The following is a 9549-nucleotide window of genomic DNA, read 5'->3' as shown; positions in this document are numbered from 1 at the left end:
TCTTTCCCTCCTTCCCTTTCTTTTTCTTTCTTCCTTCCATTTTTCCTTCCTTCCCTTCCCTTCCTTCCTCTCTCCCCTCCTTCCTTCCTCTTTCTTTCTTTCTTTCTCTTTCTTTCTCTTTCTTTTTTTTCTTTCCTTCCTTCCTCTCTTCCATCCCTCTTTCCCTCCTTCCCTTTTTCTTTCTTTCTTCCATTTTTCCTTCCTTCTCTTTCCTTCCTTCCTCCCTCCCCTCCTTCCTTCCTCTTTCTTTCTCTTTTCTTTTTTCTTTTTCTTTCTTTCCTTCCTTCCTCCCTTCCCTCCCTCCCTCTTTCTTTTCTTTTCTTTCTTTCTTTCTTTCTTTCTCTTTCTTTCTTTCTTTCTTTTTTCTTTCTTTCTTTCTTTCTTTCTTTCTTTCTTTCTTTCTTTCTTTCTTTCTTTCTTTTTTCTTTCTTTCTTTCTTTCTTTCTTTCTTTCTTTCTTTCTTCCTTCCTTCCTTCCTTCCTTCCTTCCTTCCTTCCTTCCTTCCTTCCTTCCTTCCTTCCTTCCTTCCTTCTCTTCCTTTCTTCCACTTTTCTTTCCTTCCTTCTTTCTTTCTTTCCTTCTTTCTTTGCATATGCAAAGCCCAACCTCTCTCTTCCCAGAGAGACACAGACCTGGAACAGGAGCCAGATGTTCCTGCTGACAGTGCAAAGCTTGGCCGGGAGGGTAAGACAGAGAGGAGCGCTAGGGATGACTTCTGCAAGCCGGAGGGCTTCCTTAGGATCCCCGCCTTCTCACATCAACTTTCAAAGGAGAAATTTAATTTAGCGGGGTTTGGTTGCCTTCTCCATCTGAATCTCATTTTCCTTTCTTTGAATGCCAGATTTTTTTCCCAAGGGAAAAGATGGGTGATTTCCCAGGGGTGATTAATACCAACAGGTGCCATGAGTCTTAGCTTTTCACTCACCTCATCCCAGGTAACAGAAAATAACAGAATAACAGAATTGGAAGGGACCTTGGAGGTCTTCTAGTCCAACCCTTGCTCAAGCAGGAAAGTCTACCCCATTTCAGACAAACGGCTGTCCAGTCCCTTCTTCAAAGCCTCCAGTGATGGAGCCCCCACAACTTCTGGAGGGAAGCCGGAATTCCCCTGATTAATCATTCTCCCTCTCAGGACATTTCTCCTGATTTCTAAGTTGCTTCTACTCCTTGGTTAGTTTCCACCCATGGCTTCTTGTCCTGCCTTCTGAAGAATAGCTTGACTCCCTCTTCTTTGGGGCAGCCCCTCAGATACTGGAAGGCTGCTATCATGTCCCCCTCTGGTCTTTCTATTCATTAAACTACACGGACCCAAATTCCTGCAACCGTTCTTCGTATGTTTAAGCCTCCGGTCCCCTGATCATCCCAGTTGCTCTTCTCTGCTGGAATACCAAACTGGAGTCTCCCAGTTGGTAAACAAACCCCCAAAGGCCAAAGAAAGGGTGGAAGAATGTGCCTGGGAGGATTTGCCGCCATTTTCACTGGTCACACCCGGAGAGGCAGCTCCAGAAGGAATAGACAACCTCTGACATGTATCACATTCTGTTTATTGTGGCTCTCGGCAATGTGGCTTGTACAAGCGACAGGGTTTGATGGAGGATTTATTCCCCTCACTCTCGAAGCCCCACCCATCCCGATTTAACCAGGCCCACATCCACAGCAGAAAGCGTCCTCACATATTGCATGACGGTGCGGTATGCTGGCTTGACAGCCGCGGATAGAAAGACACTACAGAGGGTGGTGAGCACAGCACAAAAACCTCGTGGGCTGTTCCCTGATACCTGTAGGGACCCGGGGCATTGACACAAAAATAGAAAAAGTCCCTTTAATGCCTCTAACTTGGTCCCAATGTCCAATTATCCCCAACTGGATATCAAACTCTTTAAGAAAACAGTTGTCTCGTCAGAAGGTTGCCAAAGGGGATGACGCAACCCCGGGGACGCTGCGCCCATCATAAAATAGGAGTCTGAATTTTGATCACGTGACCACAGAGACACCACCACAGTCATGTGACCCAGAGGGTCACAAGTCACTTTTTTCAGCGCTGTTCTAACCTCAAATGGCCACTAAGTTGTAAGTCAAGGACTTCCTGCCCCCCGTCCTTAGAGGAGATTGACTTTGGCTACTACCGGTTTGCAACCAGTTCTTCCAAATTCCTTCCCTGCCTTTTTGTAATAGCTGAGCTGGCCAGCCAAGCTTTGGATGTGGCTGGCGTTTGGGTAAATCCCTTCGCTCATCATCTCCTCGTAGAAGCAGTTCAAGATGTGGGCTTTCTCCAACAACCCGAAGGGGACAATCTCCACCCCTGTCCAGAAAGGGTGGATGTGGCTCAGGATGGGCCGAAGAGTGGACTGAAGCTCTTCCAGGTCCTTCTGAGGCCGCGACGAGTCGTTGGACACGTTCTGGAGGAAATGGTGGGTGATTTCTTCTCCTCCCAGGTTGCTGATGAGAATGTAGACGGCATTGAGGTATTCGTTGGTTTGGTTCTTCTGAAAGAACCTGCCCAAGGTCTCCAACAGAGTTTCGGGCATGAATTCCACCTCATCCAGAATAAAAATGGGGATGAACTCTTCCACTTCGGCTTGAGCCACCATGTCTCTGATGGTGTCCGATAACTCCGACTGGCAGGTGTTGGTGGGGGTTTTGACGGGGCAGTGGTGCACCGTGAAATAATGGAGCACTGAATGGGCTCCCATGACCGAGCGGAAGTGCTTCGCCAGAAGCCAACCAAGGTGGCTCTTCCCAACACCGCTTGGACCGTTGAAAGAGACAACCAAAGGTTTGTTATGGACGTGGGTGGCCAGGTAATCCTTCAGCAACCCCATGACCCTTTCAATGACCAAGGGCTGCCCGAAAACCTCCCGAGCCATGGTCTTCTCCAAGCCATCCAGGTCGTACTTCAGGAGGTTATCATCCAGGTTCTCAATGGCGTTGAGGATCTGGAAGCAAATGATGGCCACAAACAAGAGGAGAAACCTCGTGGCTTTGCTCCCGTGTTCGGCGGGCAGGTATTTCTTGGAGCTTTCGGGGTACAGCACTCGGGGGTTCCTCGATTTCTTCTTACGCCGTTTGGGTTTGGTCACCAGGAGCGGGTCAGCGGGATCAAAAGTGAAATATTGGGAACTGTTAAAAGAGGCTTGGTTGGAGAGGCTTGTTAATTTGCCTTTCCCCAAGGAAATCTGCCTCTGGAGAAGTTTGTCTCCAGGCAAATAGCCCTTTTTAAAGGCGTGGGCCGTCCTCCGAAGACGAACCACAGCTCGTACGGGAGACGAAAGCCAAGAAAGTTTCTGCAGGTTTTTCACAGGACTCTTTCGGCTTTCCATCTTGACTTCTTCCTGCTGGTGAGACTTGTCTGGAGAGAGAGAGAGCAAAGGACATATAAGGAAAATAAAATAAGATGTCTATTTGACTTTAAATAAAACAAAATAGAATGAAGTAAAGTTAACCTAAGAATAGTTCACAAAATTGTCCGCTGTGACGTCTTGCCCGTCAATGACTTCTTCAGCCTCAGCTGCAATAATACAGGGTCAAACAACCGACGCAAACTCAAGGTGAACCGCTCCAAACTCGATGGCAGAAAATACGACTTCGGCAACGGATAAACAGATAACAATCAGAGTTGGAAGGGACCTTGTAGGTCATCTAGTCCAACCCCCTACCCAAGAAGGAGACCCTACACCATTTCTGACAGATGGCAGTCCAGTCTCTTCTTGAAAGTCTCAAGTGATGATGCTCCCAACAGAGTGGTCAACGCCTGAAATGCCCTACCTGACTCCGTTTTTACAGCCTCAACAACCCCTCGTAGCTCAAACTGTCTACCCCCCCTTCCTAAGGGACCTTAAGGGGCGGCACCGTGGCCTCTACCCCTGTCCCACTGCCCCATTCTGTATTTACCCTTTGTCTTTATATTTATTTTTCATAAAAAAAAACTTAAAGAGATGTGAGAAAAAAAAAAAAAACATAAAAAAAAAAAAAAAAAAAAAAAAAAAAAAAATAGAGAAACTCACCGCCCCTACCCTTAGGAAAGGTCCCTAAGAGTCTAAGTTAAAGTTTTGGGGTGTTGAATAAGAAGAGACCTTACAAGATTCAGACAGACCACTCTATTCTATCGTCCGCATTGCGGTTTACTTGGTATCTATGGCCTACCCCTTGGTTCCTATGGTTGAAGTGAGTCCTTAAAGGTGGACGTGCATTATGATTTATATACCAGTGTGCTTCTAAAATTGTCCCTGTCCCACTGTCCCATTTATAAACATTGTGATTTAACTCCCTTGTATATAAAACTTGTGGATGTTATACTTGTTATCTTGTACATGTTTGACAAACAAACGAATCAGGGCCTGGCACCACGCCGTACCTCGTGGTAGAGCAGCACCTCTTGAAGGCCAGCCACTACGGGTACACTTTCTCTCTCTGTCTATGGAAAGAAAAGGCTTGCTAGCTAGGCTGTGAACATCTGGAGGGCCATTCTGTGGTCTTCCCAGCCCTCTGCTGGCCATCTGTATTTCTGCAGCCCACGGTAGCTCTGTGAGCACACACAGGTACCCTTCCCGGGACATTGCAACCGTCGTGAGTACATGCCAGTTGCCAAGCCTCTGAATTTCGATCACGGGACCATGGGAAAGCCGCAATGGTCCTAAGTGTGAAAAACGTTGCTTTTTTTTTTTCAGTGGCATCGTAACTTCGAACAGTTGCTTAAGCACTCTGCTGTAAATCCAGGACCGCTGCCTGTATTCTGGACGTGTTCGACCTCTAGAGCTTCCATTATACCTCTGCATGAGTTACTGAGCCACGTTTTGTCGTGTGTGTGTGTGTCTGTGTCCATGGGCAGCAGCTTCTCACAAGCCAGGCTTTGTCGTATGTGCCAACTCACGACAACCTCAGCAAGATTGTGTGCCCTTTATTTTATTTTAAACATTTTTTAAAAATTAAGTTATAAACTTTCAAAATGCAAAAGCAAATAAGAGAGTGGTGAGGAGGGCGGGGGGGAAAGAGAGGTGAAGAAAGGTAGGGAAAAGAAAAGAAAAAAAAGAGGCGTTGACTTCCAACTCTCTCTGTTGCAGTGGAATAAGGCATTCGCATCAAATCGCAGCTTTTTGCTTTTCCATAATAATAGGAACAAGTCATTTCTATCGAGATCAATCATCAATATATATAAAAGGTTGTGTGTGTGTGTGTGTGTTCCAGCATAACTCTTGAACGCCTTGAGCAATATCAACCAAACTTGGTACACAGATACAAACTTGGTACACAGATACAAACTTGGTAGAAACAAATACTGTGTCTGTGTGTGTGTGTGTGTGTGTGTGTAAGACATCCCTAACACCCCTTGGGATGATGTGCTTTGTTAAGATACAGCCTGTTGTGCCTTCAGATGGCTTCTACCATACAGCCATAAAATGGATTCTACTGCACAGCACTGTGGAGTTGCCATGGTAACGGCTTCACAGTACTCCACAAAGTGAGGTTGTCTCTCTGGTAAGGGGGAAAATCCAACATTAGAAATGACATTTGTTCCGGTTAATTGTCGCCGAAACCAGGGCTTTTTCTGTCTAATACAGGATTAGAATAAATAAATACCCGGGCAACGCCAGGTTATCAGCTAGTCTAATCTCTTAAAATCCAAAAGTCAAAGTTCTTTTCCACCTCGGGCACGAAATCCAGAAGCGTGGAAACAAAAGCGTGGATGTTCTTTTCTTTCATCCGAGAAGCCAGTTTTGGCCATTTCAGCAAGCCCCAACCTGCAAGATTGTGTCCTTTTAAATTGTTCCCTTTTTGTCCCCTGCTCATCCCGGTCTGTAAGCCTGGTAAAAAAAAATGAATTTCTCGGGAACTTCGCGGACTTGTACAAACAACAGCAACCTGGCTCCAGACCTGGGTCACACTAGTAAGGCTTGTGAAAGCACCCACGTCAATCTCAGACGGCACAGGTTGCATCTGGCAATTATCTCTGCTGGAGAATGCTCTGCCCCCTCCCAATAATTATTAACTTTCATTCCTGGGGTGGGGTTGTTGGGTTGGGGGTTGAACAACTCAGCAAACCAGTTGGATCTCATTCCAGGCTTGCCAACGTCCCAGAGCTGCCTGTTTAGTACAGGAGGAGGAAAGGAACTAGGAATCAGTTCGAATTTCGGCTCTTTAAATTTGCCAAACGACAACAACAACAAAAAAGGAGGTTACAGGTTTGTCCTCGACTTACGACAGTTCAAAGTTGCGACGGCCCTGCCCAACACAACCGATGGCCGTTTCCCACGGGCTGTTGCATCCTTTGCAGCTTGCCCCGCGTCCCTGTGAACAACATTCAGAGGCTTGGCAACTGATCCACACTTATGACCGTTGCAGTGATATATATATATATATATTCCTCCTCATTTTCATCTCCCACGGCTTCTGACTTCTTTTCCTTTCACCTGCTTTGCAGGGGGCAAGTTTTGCAATGCTGCTGGGTTTTGGGTTCTTAAGTAGGGAGCCCCTTTCCTAAAATGAGGGCCAGTAGGTGTTGCAAGAGGTGAACATTTCCAGCATGATTTGCAGACGAGTTCCAAGTTCGATGTCTGTTTTCCTAAACTCACTTCCTAGCAAATCTTCCCCTCCGTTTCTTCGGCTGCATGTGGCTCGAGTTGGAATCGGAAATGAGTCATTGCCATGAAGAAGCAGGGGGAAAGAAAAAAAAAAAAGAAACTATCTGAAAAGCTGGATTGCCAACTGATCTTTCCTGGCTCTGTCCTTCTGCTTTGAACAGGCTCGGTAAAGCAGTGAGGGTTGTTTTTTGTTTTTTCCAGGCACAAGGGATGAGGTCCATTTTAAGCCGATTTATTTATTTATTTGCATGCCTAGCAAAAGGGAGGGAAAAAAAGCACAAGGCAAAAGATTTGACAAGCTTACTCCGGAACGCTCTTACATGCCCAGGAATATTCCTAATTGGAATACGGGTTAGAACTTTCTCAGAATAACAAAGTTGGAAGGGAACTTGGACCTTCTAGTCCAAGCCCCAGCTGAAGAAGGAGACCCGAGATCCATCCTGGGCAAACGGCTGTCCAATGTCTTCTTGAAAACCTCCAAGGGATGGGGCATCCACAACATCTGAAGGCAAGTTGTTCCACTGGCTAATGGTTCCCACTGACAGGAAGTTTCTGCTTAGTCCCAGGTTGCTTCTCTCCTTGATCAGTTTCCATTCATTGCTCCTTGTCCTGTCCTCAAATGCTTTGGAAAATAGACTCCCTCTTCTTTGGGGGCAGCCCCTCCAACATTGGAACCCTGGTATCCTGTCACCCTTGGTCCTTCTTTTCAGTATGTGAAAAATGTTCTCGGCCTCTTGTGATTCTAAAGCATCAGTTTCTCTGGGGAAATTCATTTGCAAAGCAAAGAAGCGTGTGTGTGTGGGTGTGTGTGTGCAAAGTTCAGCATTTGTTATCAGCAGCATGCCATGTTCTGAAAAACCCATTTCAGCCAGTTGCAAAGAGGCTGAAGGATCCATTTTCGGCAGTGGTTATATCAACTAATGGGATGACAACACCTGCCTCTCCCCATAACTGAGGGGGCATCGAAAAGCTTCATGCGTTATTTATTTTCCAGCTTATTGTGAAATTACACAGCTCCAAAGGGTGTCAACATTTGGAGTTCTGATGCCTTTGGCTACAGGCGCATCTATAGCTAGGTGAAGATATTTCTTGGTCAAAAAATGCCTGCCACATGTGAATGATAACCAGCAGAATATTTGTCGCTCAGGGCTGAACTGTGGGCGCTCTTGGTGCTGTCTGGGCTTGGTGGGGTTTCCTTGCAGATGTTTCATTACCCCACTAGGGTACATCATCAGTACTAGAAGAAGTGGGGTTTGCAGGGAGGAGGAAGAGGAGGAGGACAATGACTGTGGGATCCTTGGTGCTCTCTGAGTTTGGTGGTTTGGTTTCTTTGCAAATGTTTCATTACCCAACTAGGTAACATCATCAGTACTAGAAGGGAGTGGGATTTGCAGGGAGGAGGAGGAGGAGGAGGAGGAGGACTGTGGGGTCCTTGGTGCTCTCTGAGGTTGGCGGTTTCCTTGCAGGTGTTTCATTACCCAACTAAGCAACATCATCAGTGCTGATGCCACCACTAATTACCACTGGTGATGTTCCCTAATTGGAGCATGAAACATCTGCAAGGAAACCATTCAAGCGCAGAGACCGCCAAGGATCCCACAGTCGTCGTCGTCCTCCTCCTCCTCCTCCTCCTTCCATTCCCTTCTAGCACTGATGATGTTACCTAGCTGGGTCATGAAACGTCTGCAAGAAACCAACCAGGCTCATAGAGTGCTAAGGACCCCACAATCCCTCCCTCCTCCTCCTCCTCCTCCTCCTCACACACACACCATTCCTTTCTAGCACCGTTGAGGCTAGTTGGGTCTGGAAACATCTGCAAGCAAACCACCAAGCTGACTGAACCCTGTATCTAACCAGAGAGCAAAGCCACCCCTTACCAGCACTGATGCTTCTACCTAGCTGGGCGAGGAGACGCCTGCAAGCAAAGAACCAAAGACACCCACACACACACACAAAGGGTCCATTCCCCAAAGTGCCACCCCACCTCCAACGTGACCTGCAGCCTTTGCACCTCGAAGCTTCCCCTCCCCTCCCACTCCCTGACCCTCCCCCCCCCATCCCAGAAAACGGGACATTTACTGTACCAAGCGTCTGAGTTGGAGAACTTCACCATCCTTCTGCCCAGGAGCATCTCCCGTCCCATCGCTCAGGGCTTGGGTTCCCCAGCAGCTCGGGAAAGCCCCGTCACCTGCTTTTGGTGCGGGTGCAAGAGAGAGAAAGGAAGGAAGAAGGGAAACAGCCCACTGGGGAGGAGACTGCTTCTCTCCTTCCTCATGCTTCCTTCTCCATCCGCACCCGCCCGCTGGAGCTCTTATCTCAGTTGCGCTCTGCTGCTAAGCTTTGGCCAGCGGCCTGCGGGCTGGCTCACAGCTCTTGTGTGTTGCAAGAGAGGCTCTACTTCCACACACTCACACACTCTCACACACACACACATCTCCTTGGCCAACAGCTCTCTCCATTGGCTGCCTCCCGGCTGCACAGGAACCGGGTGGGTTGGACGTGCTTGCGAGGCTGACTGACTGACCAACCAAGCTCAGGTCAGCCAGAGAGGCGAAAAGGGTGTTTAGGAAGAGAGCCAAGGATTGTAGTGTGGCCCAAACAGGACAATGAAGACATTCCCACAGCAGGCAGAAACACCCCCCACCTTTTTTTTCACACACACACACACACACACACCCCTGAAATCTTCAAAGTCAGGAGGTGGGATTGAGCATGGTCTGTTTTCCATGGCAGCAGCGCGAGAGCGATGGTCTCAGCCAGCCAGTAGAAGCCGGAGGGAGGAAGAAGCGAAAATATTCTGAAAACTCAGAAAGGATGGTCAACTTCCTTTCCCGTTTAGTTCCTGGGAATTTGGAACCCGTGCGTGCAAAAATGTTGTAATTTTTAATTTGGGGCTTTGTTGACCTTCCTGAAGTCATGTCGACTTCCTCAATGTAGGGTGATCTAGTTGTCTCATCCATGTACTAACCAG

At 47.6% G+C, this 9549-nt stretch overlaps 1 protein-coding gene across 2 annotated transcripts; it reads right to left on the bottom strand.

Annotated features, from left to right (window-relative positions):
• Window positions 1-1523: 1523 nt before the first annotated feature.
• Window positions 1524-8988, bottom strand: TOR4A (torsin family 4 member A). 2 transcript variants are annotated; one of them, XM_087944277.1, is made up of 3 exons: window positions 8663-8957; window positions 6197-6285; window positions 1524-3349 (listed from the first exon to the last, which is right to left on the bottom strand). In XM_087944277.1, exons 1-3 carry the CDS (start codon window positions 8719-8721, stop codon window positions 2100-2102), a joined length of 1398 nt encoding a protein of 465 aa, XP_087800403.1. In that variant the 5' UTR covers window positions 8722-8957; the 3' UTR covers window positions 1524-2099. The 2 variants fall into 2 exon arrangements, with proteins under 2 accessions (XP_087800403.1, XP_026542507.2); XM_026686722.2 differs by lacking the exon at window positions 6197-6285 and having other exon boundaries at window positions 8663-8988.
• Between the last annotated feature and the right edge of the window lie 561 nt (window positions 8989-9549).

This window comes from Notechis scutatus, chromosome 15, assembly GCF_049901735.1.
Source record: "Notechis scutatus isolate UNSWTSFEM ecotype Mainland chromosome 15, rNotScu1.2, whole genome shotgun sequence".
Classification (NCBI taxonomy): Eukaryota; Metazoa; Chordata; class Lepidosauria; order Squamata; family Elapidae; genus Notechis; species Notechis scutatus.
This window is presented reverse-complemented; position numbering and strand designations above follow the sequence as displayed.